This window comes from Lycium ferocissimum, chromosome 8 (assembly GCF_029784015.1).
Source record: "Lycium ferocissimum isolate CSIRO_LF1 chromosome 8, AGI_CSIRO_Lferr_CH_V1, whole genome shotgun sequence".
Classification (NCBI taxonomy): domain Eukaryota; kingdom Viridiplantae; phylum Streptophyta; class Magnoliopsida; order Solanales; family Solanaceae; genus Lycium; species Lycium ferocissimum.
This window is the reverse complement of record NC_081349.1, coordinates 36,597,578-36,616,578: the sequence shown is the minus strand read 5'-3', so window position 1 is coordinate 36,616,578 and position 19,001 is coordinate 36,597,578. Positions and strand designations below refer to the sequence as shown.

The following is a 19,001-nucleotide window of genomic DNA, read 5'->3' as shown; positions in this document are numbered from 1 at the left end:
TGCGAAGGGTTGGTCTAGTAGCTTATGAATTGGAGTTGCCACAAGATTTGGTTGCGTACATCCGTGTTCCATGTGTCCATGTTGAGGAAGTGTGTGTGGGACCCGTCGTTAGTTGTTCCTATTGATACCATATCGGTTAAGGATGGTTTGACTTACGAGGAGATTCCGTGGCCATTAACGATCGTCGAGTTCGCAAGTTGAGAGCAGGAAGTAGCCTCGGTGAAAGTCTGTGGAGGAGCCGAGAAGGTTGAGGAAGCTACATGGGAAGCCGAGGAGGATATGAAATCCAAGTACCCATTTTTGTTTGAACGCAACGAGAGAACTTCCACGGTAACTTTTCATAGCCATGTCTCGTTATGTCTCATGTTCCACGCTCATGTCATGTATTCAACGCTTATGTTATGTGCCTCATGTTTCAGTACCCATGTAACCCCGCATTCAGTCCTCATGACCCATGATCATGTTCCCAAGTAACCACGTCAAGTTCTTGTATTGTATGTCAGGTTTCATTCATGTTCATGTATCCAAGCCTTGTCCAGCCGTATTCTTAACCATGACCCAACATTCGAGGACGAATGTTCCCAAGGGGGAGCTATTGTAACACCAAGTACCTTTAGCTGGCTGAAACGAACCCGTAACGGCACACACGCGACACAATGTGCGATTCGCGTGTTACACGTGCGAGTCGCATGTGTGTCGCGTCGCGTCGGAGATGTGCCAAGAAGACATGGGGCGTGCACCACCACGCGACACCGTGTGCGGTTCGCATGTGACACATGCGAGTCGCATAAGGTATCGCACAGTGTCGGAGAAGGGCGAAAAGACCATCGGGTGTGCGCCCCTGCGACACCAGATGCGAATCGCATGTGGTACATGCGAGTCGCATATGATGTCGCGTATCTTCTTTGAATGACGATCCAAACATCGCAGCACACCCGGTTTTTGGTGCAACATGCGACTCGCATGTTGCACGTGCGACACCCATGTGCGAATCGCACATGGTGCGCGGCTATTTTCGTCGGAAGTTTTCCCGTTTTTTGGACATCCTATAAATAGGTTTTCTAGGTCCGGACCGATTATTCGGCGACTAAACCATTGGTATTCCTTGTGGAACTCATACAAGTGTTGATTAAACATCTCCAAGGGATTCCTTGCTTTTGGGTATCTCCTCCATCCAACACTTTTGGTAAACCCTAACTAAACCCGTTCAAGATTCAAGAATCAAGAATTGGGGAAACACTTTCAAAACTCAAGTCTCTAATTCAAGTGTTGAAACAATTAAGGTATGTAGAACTTCTATCCACATGTGGGAATCTCTACGTTCTTCCCCATGCTTCGTTTTTTGATATTCATGAAGTTCAAACCCTAGGGCATTAAACCCAACATATTGGTAGCCCGTAATTATGTATTTACGCATATGAATTTGTATCCACATTCGTTATTGTATTCCTAATCTTCCATTACGGTTATTAGGAACCCTAGCTTAATCCATGAATCATGAATTATTCCTCATGTGTTCTTATTATGTTTTATGATTTTATGTAGCAAGTTACAAGCATGTTTTCAAGTCAAATTATATATCTATATATTTGGGAACTATTGTTACTATTCACGAATCAAGAACATGTTTGCAAGATTATGACAAGTTATATCATGAAACCATATTACAAGTTATTTCACGAAAATCATGGGCTTCTTAGCCAACTATGTCATGTTCATGTTTTTGGGAATTGCTTAGTTAACCGAGAAGGCTCAGATAGCCTGAAACTACGTTGCCCCCGTAGGATAAGGGTTGTCAGCAAGTAGGCAACACCTTCATTATGCAGTTTGGATCCTTACATGCTTATTTTCACGTAAATCTCATATCCCCTGGCGAGGTTGTGAGTGTTCTGCTGGTAGGACGCAAGTACCAGCCCATGTTGTCGGTTATACTATAGCATTCCCCACGTTACAAGCAGTTTTACATATAAGTATTTTTCAGTGATTTATTGTTTGAGGATTTGCTCACGTTTCATGCTCATGTTCAAGTTACATTCAGTTTCAGTTCATGTTCTATACCTATGTTATGCCATGTTCTTCATCTCAGCAGGTTTTACATACTAGTACTATTCACCATGTACTAACGTCCCTTTTGCCGGGGCACCGCCCGCGGTGCGGATACCGATTTTCGAGCATCGGCACACGCGCGTTAGGATCACCTCGGTATCGGCTTATTGGTGAGCCCCGCTCCTCTCGGGGTTCAACATGGAGTCTATATATTTAGTATGCAGTTTATGGTAGTCGGAGCCGTATCCTGGTAGTTAGTATTCGGACATGTTTTAGAGGTTTCATAGACAGATGTTAGTTTACAGAGTCAGTGATGCATTCATGTTTACAGACTATTATGTTTTCATAATACTTCATGCTATGAGATAATTTCAAGACTCTATTCCGCAACTTATATTTTCATGATTTATTTAAATTGCATCATATAGATTGTATTGTTTTGATGCCCATGTTGACAAGCAAGCCATGAGGTTCGCTCGGACACATGCAAGCAAGGCCCGAGTGCCGTGTTACGCCCAGGCCATGGTTCGGGGCGTGACAGTGCGCCATATCTACTCAGCATCGTTAAATTATTATTTCTGTTTATTTTTGATATTTTGCTAATTTGGGATAAGGTACGTATGAGTGTCCAACTCGGGCACGAGTCGCGGCCTACGGAGTTAGGTCGTGACATAAAGGAGGGGAGCAAAGATAAAGGAGGAGCTCATATGCCTTCGGCCATTCAAATGGGACTGGGAACACTAAAAATGGCCCATTCCGGAGTGCGAGGTTAGGGTTCCCCATAGTTTTTTTGTTTTGTTTTTTTAGGAAAAGGACACAAATGGTGGGGTGGGGTGAAACACCCTCTAACCCAATTTTTTTTCAAATTCAAATTATGCCCATTAAACTAATTCTATTCATTAGCTAAAACTTAAATAAGATAATTTTCAAATAAAAAACCTAAACACAAAAATATTTGAGCGATTTTTATATATAATATGTGTCATTTGTATATAAAATATGTATCGATACCTATACGTAATGTATAGAAAGCTCGTATAAAATATGAATCACTAAATTATGTATCATTTTTGTATATATATGTATCATTTGTGTATATAATGTGTATAGCACAGTGCAACTGCCCTGTATAGAATAGAAAATTATATCATTTTTGTATATAATATGTATCATTTTTTGTATATAAAGTGTATATATAATTCCAACATGTGTATATAAAATGTATCAGTCTTGTATAGAAAGTGTACCGTACGTATAAAAAATATATAATAGAAATCGTATCATTGTGGTATATAATATGTATCACTATTGTATATGAAAAAAAATCGTATCATTATTGTATAATATGTGTTTAATAAATATATAATTAACGTATAGTTTATGTAAAATAAATGTATGATTAATTCCAGCATATGTATATAAATTGTATAATTTTTGTATATAAAGTGTATATATAATTCCAATATATGTATATATGTTATAACGTACATTTAGTGGCGACTTAGTCGCCACAAAAAATCCTTCTTTTTTTTTTTAAAGCGCGCAATTTGTTGGGCCGGTCAGCCTTAGCATTATTTTGGGCCGACCGGCCATTTTTTGGCATTATTTTGGGCGAACGGACACCTAGTGTAATTAAGCTCAAACAGTAGTTAAATGTGGATTAGTTTGGCTGAGTGGACACACAGTGTCCTTTTCCTTTTTTTTTTTTTTTTTTTTGCACGGATTCTCTTTAATTTTGGGAATTCCGGCCATGCATTGCAAAATAATTACTATCCCTACGTTCCAATTTAAGTATTTTAGTTTCATCGACACCTGAAAATTTAAAAAATAAAGAAAGATTTTTAATCTTACAAACTTAAATTAAATATATATGGGATATTTTAAATCTTGTAGTCTTAAAACTTGTTTTGAAATTAGAAAACTTCTTAAATATAGAAAGAGAACTCTTTTTTGAACCAAACCAAAAAGAAAAGTAATGGGACGAGAGGAATACGGCTTTTTATCCCTCTATATATTAAATGCTCAAATTGCCTTTACGGCTCAAAATAATTGCGAGTCAAACCTCTCTATAACAACATTAATGGGTCAGAATTTTTTTGGATGTTATAGAGAATGGTTGATTGTACACATATAGCAATATTGACATTTAAATAATATTTATTTGTTATAGGCAAAAAAAATGCATAAAATCTAAATTTTTTTTTACTTAATGCATTAGATTAAGCTTAGATTTCGTATAACGAAGAAAAATCTTTTAATGATGAAAATACATATATCCATATCATGTTTTTGTCATAGATAGTGTACTAAAGTATTAAATATCTAGTCAAAATCTCTATACTTATTATTGTTAATCATAGATATTCTATAAAAATGATTAATTATTATATTATCCAAAAAAGATAGCTATTATTGGTGGGTAATTTTATAAAAGCGTATTGTTGGTCAATGTTGTTATAGGTGAAATATTATTATAGAAAGTAAAATATAATATAAAAATTGATTACGAAAAAATTTGATTGTTATAAAGGGGTGTTATTATATGTGGATCTTAGTTATAGAGAGTTAATTGTCTTTGCATTGCCCATTGATATGGGTTGTTTATCCTTTTGCTTGCCTATTTCGTTTAATTGTTATCTTTTCTTCTTCTTTTTTATTTTTTATTTTTTATCTTTTTCATATATTTGCCGTAGCTTTTTCTTGTGAAAGCAAAATGCACATTAACTTGGAGGCTTCATCATTGCTCTTTGTTTTGTCTTTTCTTTAGTTTCTTTGTTGGTGTTCAATTTTTCTTTTCAAAGATAAAAATAAAATATAAAAATAAATTATTAGATAATTATTTTAAGACTAATGAAAATATAAGAAAATGAAATAGTTATACTACAACAAAAAGTAATTATGAAAAACATTAAAGTCACAAGCTTAATTATAGAAATTTAAATTAATAGAAAAATATATTTTCATATTTTATTTATTTATTTGTATGTTTGCCGTGGGTTGTGAGTTATGTTTTTTTTTTCGGTTTAGTCCTTTCCTTTTTTGTCTACTTTTTTTTTTCTTTTCAAGGATAAAATAAAATATAAGGATAAAAATATTAACTAATTATTTTATATTAATAAAAAAATAAAAAATATATATAATAAGACTACAACAGCAAACAATATTTTATATTAACACATTCACACCTAATCCGAATTTACGGAGTGTTATAGTTTGGGGGTGGGGTGGGGTGGAGGGCTAGGTGGTGTAAAAAATAAAAAAAAATAAAAAATTGAAGGGGTTGGTGGTTGGGCGGGGGGTAGTAGGGTAAGATATTCTTTGTTTGGTTTGATGTATCGTGTACATATAAGAAAAGTAATCTCCTGTCACCACATAACTTATGCAGCATTCGGCGTAGTGACAGAGCTATGTATATGAATGTTTATTGAATTTTGTTAGCTGGAAAATTATATTGCGTATATGGGTAAAAATAAAACTTTTTACATATATAATATGTTGAATCTCCTTTATATGAAGAAAACTTTTGGTGTGATATTTTCAAATTCCTGCTTACTATGCTAATTTTACAGAATTAAATAATACCCACATTCTGGTAAATCATGTTAAAGTAAATAATTTATGTACAATAAAATTAATTTATTACTAATACTGAATAATAATCCCTTCATTTGCCTAATCATTTTCACTCCTAAGTTTTTTCCGTAAAATAATGTCACATTTGAAACGACGACAAATATTCCGTTTAAAATAGAAAACTTACCTATGACTTAATCACTCCGACCAAAGTCATACATACTCAATGGATAATGACTTTGTATGGCTCTTGATATTGCTGTTCGTGTAAAAAGTATTTGGTAGTTATTATCCTCCATGCTTTTCATCCTTGAAGTTCTTTTTTTTGCGACTGTAAAACACACTTTGTTCAAGAAACAATATCATCTTACTTGGACTAGTTTGAATTTGTTGGCACTGCATTTTTATAGTTTGTTGTCGCGTGGTGAATCATCGTTTAAACTCGCTGCTCATGATAGATCATTTGCGCGAGCTTTTTGTTAAAAGAATGTAAAGGTCCCATTGTTGGTCCTTCCCTAACATCGCTGGTCATAAAATGGTTAAATCGGAAAAAATAGGATGTATGTAGATCCTATTGATCTATTGGACCCAGGTTCATCTGTTTGGTTCCTTAATCGTCTATTCTGCTGTCCAGGAGAGCATATATTTCTAGACCGTCCTTTGCCAATCCGTGGATGCAAGAACAAAGGTGAGCCTAAGTGTGTGGCTTAGTGATAAATAAAGGGGAAGAAGAATCATGAGGTCAAAAGTTTGAATCAGAAGTTAAAAAAAAAAAAAAAAAAATTAAAAAAAAGTTACTAAGAGGTTGTTTTCTAAGCTTATAAGCTGATCAAACTGGCTTGTACACATCGTTTAGCTTATTTATGTGTTTGGTTATCAATAAAGTGCTTATAAGCTAAAATCATAAATAAGTTGGTCATCTCCGACTTATGGATTTTAAACTTATAAGCACTTTTGATTTGACAAAATATTTTACTATTTTATCCTTATTTTTTTTAATTCTCAAAATATCTACAAAAACAAAACTCCTAATTTCTTCTTCACTCTGTATTCGTCGTTCCTCCTTTTCTTACATGAATACTTTTAGTTAAATTATTTTTTGTAAAAATGTTAAGGGTATCTTAGTCATTCTAGCAAAAGAAACTTATTAGAATTTTTGACCAAACACATCCTTTTGCTTATTAATAGTTTCAGCACTTCTATTCAAACAAGTAACTAATTATCTATCATATTAGTTTCAATATTTAAAATTGCTTTTCAATACTTAATCTAAACGGGTTATAAGTAATTTCTTTCCATCTGCTTAAACTTTGATGGATAGATTTATGTGATACTTGTCTTTGGTGGAGGTAGAAGGCAGTACGTAAACAGTGAAATAGTTGAGATGTGCACAAATTAATCCAAAATACCACTGTCATTAAAAAAAGAGGTGAACTACGATGTGATCACGCTATTAATGTTACTTCATACAGATAACTCCGTTTGTCAAAGGCGTGACATACTTATACTAACCCTTGAAAATTTCAAGTGATAATTATCTGAGTCCAAAACCATTGAAGTCGAATAGAATTCATAATGACATCTAACAGCTTGCAGTTTAGTGCATGTTACCATAACATTCGCAAGAGTCAAATTCTTATAAGCTATGATTCCAAGAAACTTGAGTGTGTGTGGATATGCGAGAGAGAGAGAGAGAGAGGAATTTATAGTATCAGCTTACGAAATTGTAATTTAATGTAGCTCGAGGCTAGTGGTTCTCATCTACGTAGTTAACCAGTTTCAAACAAAGAATTTTTTTTTCATTCCTACCTTCATGTGGTATTAAAGCATCACTTGTTGTTCCAGTGATCATTTTTGTGCACTGCTCTTTACCTTATGAGCAAAATATTTTCTCAAAAGTCGGCCTCGTCTTTCTCTTTCTTTGTATCAAAGTTTGAATTTTGAGTTCCCGTGGATTGTGCTTTTGGCTACCGTATAGTTCCTAAAAATAGATTTACCGTTTGCTTCGAATAGGTTTGGTTCATTCAAATCTTGTGTATAGTGAACAATTATGGGTTTAAGCATCCACATCCAAAGGATTTTGATTTTGGTGCTGGGATATGACTTTTGAATTGTGAAGGAAGTCTTAAAGCAAAAGTAAAATTATTCCCATATAACTTGTAGATCCATGATTTAAATTATTCCCATATGACGCGTCGATCACGTATTTAATTTAATGATGTTTGCATCACACGGTGCATATATTGCATATTACTCTTGAATTGGCTTTGGACTACTATCAATCTCACCACTGGCAATTACTATATACGATTGCCTCTAAGCAATAATAGATAATAAGAGGCTTCTTTCCTAACAAAGAAATGAGCTTCTTCGAAAATATGAAACAAGTAACTTTGACAACTTTGGTGATGAATACATTTTGGAACCAAACATTGACAAGCAATAGCTAAATAAACTTTATAAGACCAATAGTTTGTTACATGATCAACAGAAGGGGGGAAAAAGGTCTCAATCATACATAGCCAAATATTATATAGTAGTAAGTAATTTTGGAGAGATCAAGCTCTCCTTGAAACTAATTACTTCAACCCTGTCACCTGGTGTTGAGAGTGACTTGGACCATAATCTAAATGGTCCTTTGGATGTCCTTAATGTCTCACATCCATTTATGCGGCAGCGGAGTAGTACATCACCATCTGCAAACCTATATCTAGGTTTGGCTACATAAAGACCAGAACATTTATGTTAAATAATTCAGTCCAAGATTCCTTGACACCATATTCTTTCATTGCCCATAACTTAAAAGTACCCTCCTCATGAAATTTACAAGTGGAAGAAAAGCAAAGCATTCCTTCCAATACTGTAACGCCATATTCCCTGGAAGAGTGGGAAGTTACATATTCCCTGGAAGAGTGGGAAATAAAATCGCACTCGTACATTTTTTCCGTAGCAACGGTATCTTTCCATATACCTCAGTCGAAATACTTAATGAAACCACAAAAGGACATGGCCATCTAACAACCCAATGAAATGCTCCATGAACAAATACCAAAGGATCCATACGACCAAGGCTATCTGTCCAAGGGCAAATGATTCTTGAACGGGTACAGACTTTTTTCCAAGAACCACTTTTTAGCGCGAGAATTTCACTGGTTGGTTTCTCAGGGTGTCGCTCTTTGAACCGGTGAACTTTAAGTATCTTATAGTCATCACAAGCTTCATCGTATGCCAATCCGAAAATAGAATCCAAAATTCTAAATTCTGGAAGGGAAGTTGTATTGATTCTCTTGTGGAGGGGTTCCACAGCATAAGCTGATCAAGAAATTTATTTGCAAATCCAATAAGAACCAACCCATCACAAGAAGCAAACATTGTGCAACGAAATGGTGCAATGTTTGAACGGATATCAACTTTTTGTACATCCTCAAAGGATGATAAAGAAGAAGAATAATAAAAGTTTAAACTATGTGTCTTATTGAAGTCGTGATGGACAAAAAGAAATTTAAGGGAATTATGTAATGCATGACGACTTTGATGCTTCATCTTAAAGTAAGGGTCGGAGGTTATATTATCCCAAGATTTTGAAACACATTTGGATCGAAAAAGAGAAGGCACGGGAAACCGGCTGAGGATCTCCATCATTATGTCCCGTTGACAATGAATTGGAATTCCCTAGATGGATAGGACAAATAAATATAAGCAGAAGAATATTAGAGCAGAAGTGTTATTGAAAGAAGACAAGTCCGACCAACAACAATTAAACTCAATTGTAAGCCTTACATTTGAAGAAGCAACAATATCCATCTCCACAACGCTCTTCCCTGCAGTTTAATTAAAAGAAATATTCAAACACTAGACTAGTTAAGTAAAAAAATGAGAAAAGGCCCAAAATCATCCACTATCTTTGAGTTTAGGTTCGCAATCATCCATATAGTTTCAAGTGGAGCACTAATAATACACAATGTTTGCAAAAGTGGTGCACTTTTGCACATAACCTAAACAGCTGGTTAAGTTTTAACATATCTGTTGTCATCTGCTCTCACATAACCACTTCAACAAATAAAACCTAATGTTCAATCCACCCTTACCCAATCGTAATGTGTTATTTGGGTCATAGCCTCGAACAGACCCATTAGTTATCTTAGCCATATGCAATGAGGTTCTAGAACAATCAGTTTTGTGTTTCTCTGGCCGTTTCTGGAGGATTTAAGAGCAGTTCCTATTTGAGTCAAATTAAACATACTATGTGAATATATAGGCATATGAAATTAGAGCAAAAGGTTGTGAGAACTGAAGAAAGGATGAAGAACAGATAGAGACTGGGAAGAAAAGGCAGAGGATTAAAATGCTCACTGAAGAAGAAAAAATTGAATTGCTACTGAAGATTGTGATCTTCTTATGAGGCAATGGGTTTATGACAATGTCAGACACCCAATACATTTCTTTCTTTTCTTTTGTCCAATTTTTAAACACTAATTTTACATATTACTACTAGTTTAGGTTTATACCAAAATTGTTGTTGAGAATTAGGAGCAAGAGGTTTTTGTTTGTTGGAGACACGCTGATCAATAAAGATCAATGGGAATCCATTGTTTTTTTGGCCCAATCCGTTTTCCTCTTGGCTAGAAATGTTCACAAAAAACTGGTTCTTCATTAATTTTCATGATATATATTTATTTTATTTTATTTTTTTCCCTTTGTACATGTAAAACTAATACTCCATCTGTCCAAATTTATGTGTCACATTTTGAATTTCGAGAGTCAAATCTTTTAGTTTTGACCGTGAATTAGGACATGAAATTTTTAAGCGACTACGTAATAAATACTATAAATCACAATAATTAACAATTCAAAATTTTTAAAAGGCCTACGAAAAAATTACGGTATTTACTAGCCAGAGTTAGGTGTTGGACACCCAAGTTGCTATCTTAATCAGGAGGATTGCATCTCATCAAGGGAGTGCTTGTTTGAAATGCAAACCTCCCTAAGAAGGTGCATAAACTGGTGACAGAAATTACTTATCGACTTGTGAGGGCTCAACAGTGGGTCCTTGCACCACACTGCGAGACTCTACAGGACCTTGCTCCTGCAGCCTCCATGACATGTCATGCTACCCCCTTGCGAGTAGACATACTTGGGCATTGTTATACTTGGATCAACAGACAATTCGAGAATACACGCTGCAGCGCCCCGAACCCGTGACCTCAAGCCTTTTGTTTCCATATGGGGAACGCCTTTCACCAAGCGAGTCTGCAGTGTTTGCTCGGTTGGTGGCGTTCCGTATGGAAACAAAGGCTTGAGGTCACGGGGTTTGGCGCGGCCGGCGTGTATTCTCGAATTGTCTATTGATCCGAAGTATGGCTGTGCCCCGTGTGTCATGTATGTCCGGCGGCATGGAGGACCGGTGTCGGCGGCTGCTTTGCGTCCTCGAGGCTAAGGGTAGCCTCGGATGGGAAGTCTGCGAATCCTCACAAAAAACCTTTCACGGCGGGCGCCCGGCTCGGTGCCTGCTGTACCCCGGCATGTCGTATATGTCGACGGTAGCATGGAGGACCGGTGTCGGCGGCCTTGCATCCGGAGACAATGTCGGCGGCGGCGCGTGGATCTCGCAAAGGCACCTTTTTTTGTGAGGATCCACGATCGACTGCCCAAACCGGCGATGCTGGGCCTAGGGGTGCGGTCTTCTTGTGCTTGGTCCATGGCCCCGACATCTTTGGGCGTTGTATGCTTGGATCGACAGACAATTCGAGAATACACGGCACGGCGCCTCGAACCGTGACCTCGAGCCTTTTGTTTCCACATGGGAACGCTTTCACCATCCCGAGCTACAGCTCGGTTGGTGGCGTTCCTCGATGGAAACAAAAGGCTTCGAGGTCACGGTTCGAGGCGGCAGCGTGTATTCTCGACCGTTCGTCGATCCAAGCATAACAATGCCAGTATGTCTACTCGCAAAGGGTAGCATGACACATCACGGAGGCTGCAGGAGCAAGGTCACATGAAGTCTCGCAGTGTGGTGCAAGGACCACATTTTGTGGAGCCCTCACACGACCGGGGACAAACGCCAAGAAGAATCATAGCTTGGGAAACTCTATGTCAATCAAAGTCATCCGAGGTACGAATATTATGCACTTTGAGCAATGGAACGAGGTCACACTTAGTAAGTTGCTGCGGTGGGCAAAGAAAAAGGCAGGACTCTGGGTGTTATGGATTCATACACACTATATAAAGAAGAGAACTATTAGTGAACTCACAACACTAAAGCAAGCTACTTGGTTAGTGAGGAAGATATTGGATGCAAGGGCACATCTGCAAGACCTGGACAAATTTAGCACTGGTGACAAGTCCATTATAAAGAAGGCATATATCGGTATGATGCCTGAAGTCCAATGGAAATCAATAGTGTTACTCAAAGGCCTTATTGTTGACACCCAATTTTGTCCCTCCTTTATTTAATTTACTCGGGTTTCTAAATTTACTGACGAGCTAAATACCTTATTTTTTCATCATTTTTATTGCTACTATTATTAATATCGCTACTTTTATTTTCAACATTACGAGCATTACTTTATCACAAATTTTAAACGGTTAATCATCGTTTCATTTTTGGGGTTCGGACTCGTCAAATTAATTACAAAATAACACTTTGTTAAATTCTTATACATATTAATTATTAATTATCTTCACATAGCATATATTGTACTATTTATCAAATTAGAAGCCCAAGAATAATTAAATAGCGGAGAAAGGATCAATAATTTTCAGCCAAATAAATGGCCCAAATAAACAACCCACATTTTCAGCCCAACTAAAATACCCAACAGACCAGCCCATACCCGTTAATGTTATACCCGACCCGGTCCACTTCCTCTCCTTTTCATCCCTAAACCTAATGATCCGCTTCTTTTTCTTTCTCTTCTCCTTCACCCGCCTCCTTTCTCTCTTCTCTCTCTCGTCTCTCCTCTCCTCACGTTCTCTCCACTCTCTTCGTCTCCCCCTCCCACGCCTCTGACTCCTCTGTCTCTTTGTTCCCCACGCTCCTCCTTCTCCCTTGCTTAAACCCTAATCACAGCCCTATAAAAGAACAGAAATTCGGACATGAAAAGGGGGATTTTTATCGAGTTAAATGACCTTCCACACTGGATTCTTATTTTTTCGGTGAAATTTAGCCGGAAATCATTCAAAGTTTGAAGGATCTGGAACCACGAAAATCCCCTACGAAACACAAGTTTTAATCACCAAAAAAAAAACAGCGAACAAAAACTCTATTTCCATTTTCTTTTCTGTTTTAAAACTTTAGTTTGCTTTAATCGGGTTCGGATTTGTTTGAGTTCGAGAGTAGATTCGAGACCCCGACGTCTCAGTTCACTACACCCGAAAAAGGTAAACCTTCCTCCTTTAGCATGACGATTTTGATTCGCTGCTTATGATTGCATATTTGGGTGATAATTTGTTAGATTAGTTGACAATTAGTCTCAATGGGTCTGTTTTTAGTTTAAATATTGTGGTTAAGTTGTTGGCTATTGACGATTGTACGGATTAACTGAGTCGAGTTTCTCAGAGCAGGCTCTGTTGTGATTTGTTTAGTTTCATATGGATTCAGGTAGTAGAAAGTGGCTAAGTGTAATACATTGTTGGTTCTGGGTTCTACTTTAAGTATATGATGGCTTAGCTCTGTCTGTTCTCAGTTGAGTATGGTTTAGGTGTTAATGTAATTGGTTTTAGCTGAAAATGCCTTAGGAGTTATTTGGCTTAACCTGCTTATGTTAACCACGTATTGTATATAATTATTGTTTTGATTAGTTATGATCTACATGCTGTTTTATTAGAGTTGATTAGGTTGGTTGTTATATGATATGATTGATAGCATTTGTTTGTCTCCGTTAGATAAGTTTGATCCTCTGTTAATGAATTTGTAGTCCAACATAATGTTAGCTTGCTGTTCAGATTATTAGCTTAGCCTTCATTGTGTCTTAGCTTAGTTTAGACCATATTGGATACTATCGCTTTGTTTGGTTAGTTTATGTTCCTAAGATGCTGATGTAGTCAAAATATGTGTGATGCTTAATATAGTGGTTGATTGGTATGTGCTCACGTTTGTTTAAGCATAATTAGTTTGTTGTTAAACTCATGTATAGTTTAGACTAGATTAGTTGCATTCAGCCACTCTGTGTTATGTGATTGACTGCTGGCAGTAATACGAGTCATAGATTATGTTTTTTTTATTAGAAAGATTAAAAGCATTAGGAGCATAATCTTAGTATCTTTAGACATGTATAAATGACCTGCTAAAGTTGGCAAAGTGCTCGAGATTCCTTATTTGCTAAAACATGATATGCATACCATATGATTACCCCTTTGGACCTGTGTGAACAGCCCTGTTTAATCTACTATTCTTGGTCATGGAATAATTCAGTTTCTTTCTCAGCTTTTCCCCTCTGGTTAACAAGCTAGTCTGAAATTTCTGGGCGTATGTCTATGATGGTTTTAATAAGATGTTTGTGTTTAAACTGATCTAATTCTGTATGTTTAAAATCTGTAATTTATCTGAATGTGCTGCTGTTGAGTTGTACCACCTGCTACTGTATTTGAAACCTGTTTTTTCTGCTATAATTAGTTGATGGTTCAAATTGTTTAAATTCTTGGCTGCAATTTTGTCATTCATGGTTGCATTGTTGATTATTCACTGCTATGGTAATTTAATAACTTGAGATCGTCTGTTTGGTTTTCTGCCTATTGGGAAGAGGAAATGATATCTTGTTTTCTGGTACCCTGAAGCAGTATGATATCCATTTGGGACTCTTTGAATCATGATACAATATTCCCCACCATATGTATGCCATGTTCAAAACACTAGACCAAAGTGCATGCCTACATATACTATATAGAGTCTTTTATGCTTTTCCCTGCTTTGTGTTAACCCTTCAAACATGCTGTAATTTGCCTGTCTCTTTATCTTGGCTGCCGCATACATATGCTGCTCTGAGCTACTGTTTCCTTCTGATTTCGGCATAACATTTTGCTCCTGTTTTTGACTTGTTCTCTTGTGTACCCTCTCCTCTCTTGTTTCTTATCCTAGCTAAGACACCTTGTATGTTGTTCTGTGTAATCATATGGTTTCCGTAGCATTTCATTTTGCTTAATACTGCGACCTGCTTTTGATCAGGCATCCTCTGTCTAGAAATCTGTTCCCAAACTGTTCTTCTTCCCCTCTGCTGCTCTGAACAGAAATTGTTAAATCTTCTGCCCAGTTTCTCCTGATTGTAGTTGTTTATTTACCTTTGTTGCACCTGTTCTCGTTGTTTTCTTGGCCGCATCCTTCTGTCACCAGACATTTGTATGTGTCATGTTTGAACATAAATCCAGTAGTCGTATTTGATTACCCACATCGCCTGAATGTTGCTGCCCTTTGACACTCAATGCTGCTGCATTCTGCTGCTTTATGTTGGTCCATGAAGCATTACATTTTAGCCATTTTTTCCTGTTTTACTTATGGTTAGAAACTGCTGTAATTTCAGCCACTTGGTTGTTGTATTTTTTAGTCATGAACCACTGCATTTTTAAAAAAACTGAATTTTTGCTGCGTATTGAGCTGATTTTCACCTTCATTTTGAACTGAATTGTTATTCATTTTGAGGTTATAACGCTGCTTTCGCTGCTGTTTTGCTGCGGCATATTTTAGCAAATCATTCTAAGGTTTAGCTCTAATTTGTGAGGAGTCATCTAAATCTGAATCTGTGGTGGACAGAATTCTAGATTTCTATAACCCTCGGTAATTGCACCCTGTTTTACCTTGTTACGTTCTATTTCTATTTGTGTATGATCCTTTTGAATTTATGTGTTTACATTTGATCATGGATACTGAATAATGATGTCTCCTATGCCGTGGAACTAAGTTATATACGATTTAACTACATGTGCCTATCTTCTGACCTTTGGTTATTTAGTTCCTAAATAATAAATTGAGTGTGCAAATGGGTGAATTTTGTTCAAAGCCTTTCAAACTAAAATTTACTTCTGCCTTTGTTTCTTAAGCATCTGAGCATGCGCTTGGTTTTAGTTTATGTTGGGCTGACAGTTTAGTTTAAAATTTATAGTCTCGATCAAATTTGTGCCTATATGAGTGCTAATCCTTATTTTTCCTTCTTTTACATGTACACTTCGGAGCGAAATGGAGTCTTCATAAAGACTCATTATCCGAACAGTCTCATTTGAGACTATGCGGTATTCGGACTTTGCATGCGCCTTCCTATTTCAGCTTTCGTTCTCTCAACCTTTATCCGAACAAAGAGGGTGGTTAGCCAAACGACGGACCACGGAAAGCGTTACTCTTTTATGGGAACCAAATGTGGCTTTAGTCATTTTACTTTCGTTCCTTAATGTTTGCTTATGTGTGACTAACATTTTATCTGCTGTGTGATTGTGATAAATACCCAATTGCTTATTTTTAACCGAGCCTATTTTATGTTAGGATGTCTTAATTAGCAAATGTAGGTCTTAAATTAAATGAAGTTTAATTGTTCCTCGTAGGTTTAGCATTTTTAGTTAGAAGGAAAGATATGCTTCCAAAGTATCATGAATTTACACACTAACGTTTAACCTGTTTCGAGAAAGAAGAAAATGAGCTAGTCTTCATAGGCGTTTGTCAAAACAACCTTTATATAGTTATATTGAACTAATATTCCTTCTATAAAAGTTTTAAACTTTACCGATTTTAGTCTTACAATAACTCTTTTAAATTTGTTAGTCTCCATAACTTACTTTCTCCAAATATATATAAACGTTACATATCCCGCTTCTTTTTAGTTTATTTATAATTAAGCCTCTTCTTATGCAAATCATTATTTTTTTACAAGTCTTATTTTAAATAGCATTCTTATACATCTATCCATAACTTTAGCGATACTTATAAAGATATTTTTTTTAAAATATCATAAAAAAAAAAATTACATTTACATTCTTAGCCTAACTAATCATAAGTCCGGTCGGTTAATCATTGTTAATGGGTCTTAAAGGATGCATAATACCTTCCCTTTAGACTAATTGAACCCTTACCTAGAATCTTAAGTTTCGCAGACCTTAAACAGAGTTAACTTTAGACAACTACTTTAATAAACTTTAGGTGTCCTAATTCACCGTAAATAATTAGGTGGCGATTCCTTAAAATAAATAAACAAAAAGTAGGAATCACCAAAATGTCATACTCTACTTTTAGCCCGGGTCAAAATAGGGTATAAACACTTATCCCAAGATATCAGTGGATGGCTGTACAAAACAGACTAGCAACTACTGATAGATTAGCTAGGTAGGGTGTGTCAATTATGCAATGGAGTCAATGAAAATCATAGACATCTGTTCTTTGAATGTGAATATTCTAGCTTCTTAGGTTAAGCATAAACAGGCAAAATGATTGCTTGGCTTGCTAGAAGGATGCAGAGTACAAGTTCAAAATAATTGGTTGGTTTTGTGATTATTGAGCGGAATGCTAGAAGATTTCAACATGACAGAACAAAAGAAATAGTGCAGGACAGAGCCAAGTCAAATGGCATCAAACTTTACTTAGTTTGAATAGTTACCCAAATGTTAGCTGCTTGATGGATGAGTTAGGAGCAGAGAGTTTTTGTTAATTTTGAGAATCCTATCTCTATAGTCCAAATGAGCAGGTTGCATACACATTCCAGTTGGTTAATACAAGTTCCAGTTTTGACCCCAAAAAAGGAATGACGGTATTTGAATCTCAAAATAAAATGTCACTAAATTAAGTACTTATTTTGTTTTGCTCGGTGAAGTGGTAATGTCATGAGCAGATGACAATTGTTACACCTCGAAAATTTTTCCGTTGGTACGCAAGTAGACGAGCTAGTGATGAGTGCGAGGAGTGCGAGTGTATAATGTTTCATGGGCAATGTATGTAAATGGATGGGAATGAATAGAATGAAAAGGTCGAGAAATGTGAAAAATTGAAAGTTGGCAAAACTGCCCAGTGGTCGTAAACTGCAAAATACGGACCGTAAAGTGCAATACGGTCCGTAAACTGGCAGCCGTAAATTGCCATGCAAAAACTTCAAACTTCCTGCCCAGTCGATAAATGGTTAAATACGACCTGGTGGACGGACCGTAAAGTGATTTACGGCCCGTAAACCATGGTCGTAAATCACCATGCATGCAGCCTAAGGTTTCTGGTTCAGCTTAAGCTTAAAGCCGACCATGGGGGACGGTCCGTAAAGTGAAATACGGACCGTAAACCACCATGGACGACCACTGTTCACCCAGCACAGATTTTTCAAGTCATTAAATATGAAGGCCAAGACTTGTTTTATTACATTTCTACACTACACCACTTCTCTCTAGAATCATCTCTCTACATTTATTTCATAAGTTTCCAAGGATTATAAGCCACCAACAACATAAATAAGTGAATCAAGTGTTAAGCCATTAAATACCACGTCACAGAAATGCAAATGGAGAAAAACTAGGGTTTGGCTCAAAGCAGAGAATATTATCAATGATTGTTCTACATCATCTAAGGTAAGATTCATGATATATATGAGTTTCTAGACTTGGGTTATGGAAGAATATACTAAAATGGTCAATGGAGGTAAAATGAAGAATGTGGATAATGTGAATGACTAATGGTTATTATTGTCAAAATGAAACTTGAGCATCGAAGGAGTACGGCGCAGGTACCCATCTGACAAAGAGGTATTGGTTTTGTGATTACCGAGGTATGTTGCTTTCACATAATTTGACATTCCGAGAGCTCAATACCTTTGATATGTACTACGATTCACTATGTTCCTCGTATGAGTAAGCCTATAATGTTCAACGATAATGATAAGGATGAGGATAGTAATGATGATAAGAGTAAAATGAGACTAGAGATGTGTATGAACTATTATATGTATGTACGTGTGCCCTATAATGAACCCCCGAGCTTATGATGCCGGGTAAGGATATATGTATATGATTATGTATAAAGTATGTATACGATTACGAAACGCGCGCACAAATGGCATAACCCAAACTTTGACTAGATACAAGTTGACCTTGAATAGATATAACCTTGAAATGTTAGTGATATGAACACCGAACCTTTTTATTGGTGGATGTATATAGTACATATTAGATATGATATGACTATGAATGTGAGAGTTTTTGTTAATGTGTTGAGAACAAAGTGGCAAGGCTATTATTACGGGATACGACGATGACGTTATTGCCTCCTCTCCTATGCTAGTTTATATATTGTCTATTATGCTTCTATGTTGATGTTGATCATGCTTCACATACTCGACATTCCTTTTGTTTGTGGACGTTGCGTTAATATCCATACCTTTTCGGGAAGATCACGTAGTCGAGCTCCATTTCACTCGAGCCATAGGCTT

General features: G+C 36.5%; 2 protein-coding genes across 2 annotated transcripts in view; both read right to left on the bottom strand.

The window, feature by feature from the left end:
* Positions 1 to 19,001, bottom strand: part of LOC132066304 (F-box protein CPR1-like) — a 62,078-nt gene that overhangs the window by 33,582 nt on the left and 9,495 nt on the right. The gene's annotated exons all lie outside the window — the stretch shown is intronic.
* Positions 8,052 to 9,509, bottom strand: LOC132068279 (putative F-box protein At1g50870). Its single transcript, XM_059461818.1, has 2 exons — positions 9,400 to 9,509; positions 8,052 to 9,291 (listed from the first exon to the last, which is right to left on the bottom strand). The coding sequence occupies exons 1-2, from the start codon at positions 9,421 to 9,423 to the stop codon at positions 8,752 to 8,754; spliced, it is 564 nt and encodes a 187-aa protein (XP_059317801.1). The 5' UTR covers positions 9,424 to 9,509; the 3' UTR covers positions 8,052 to 8,751.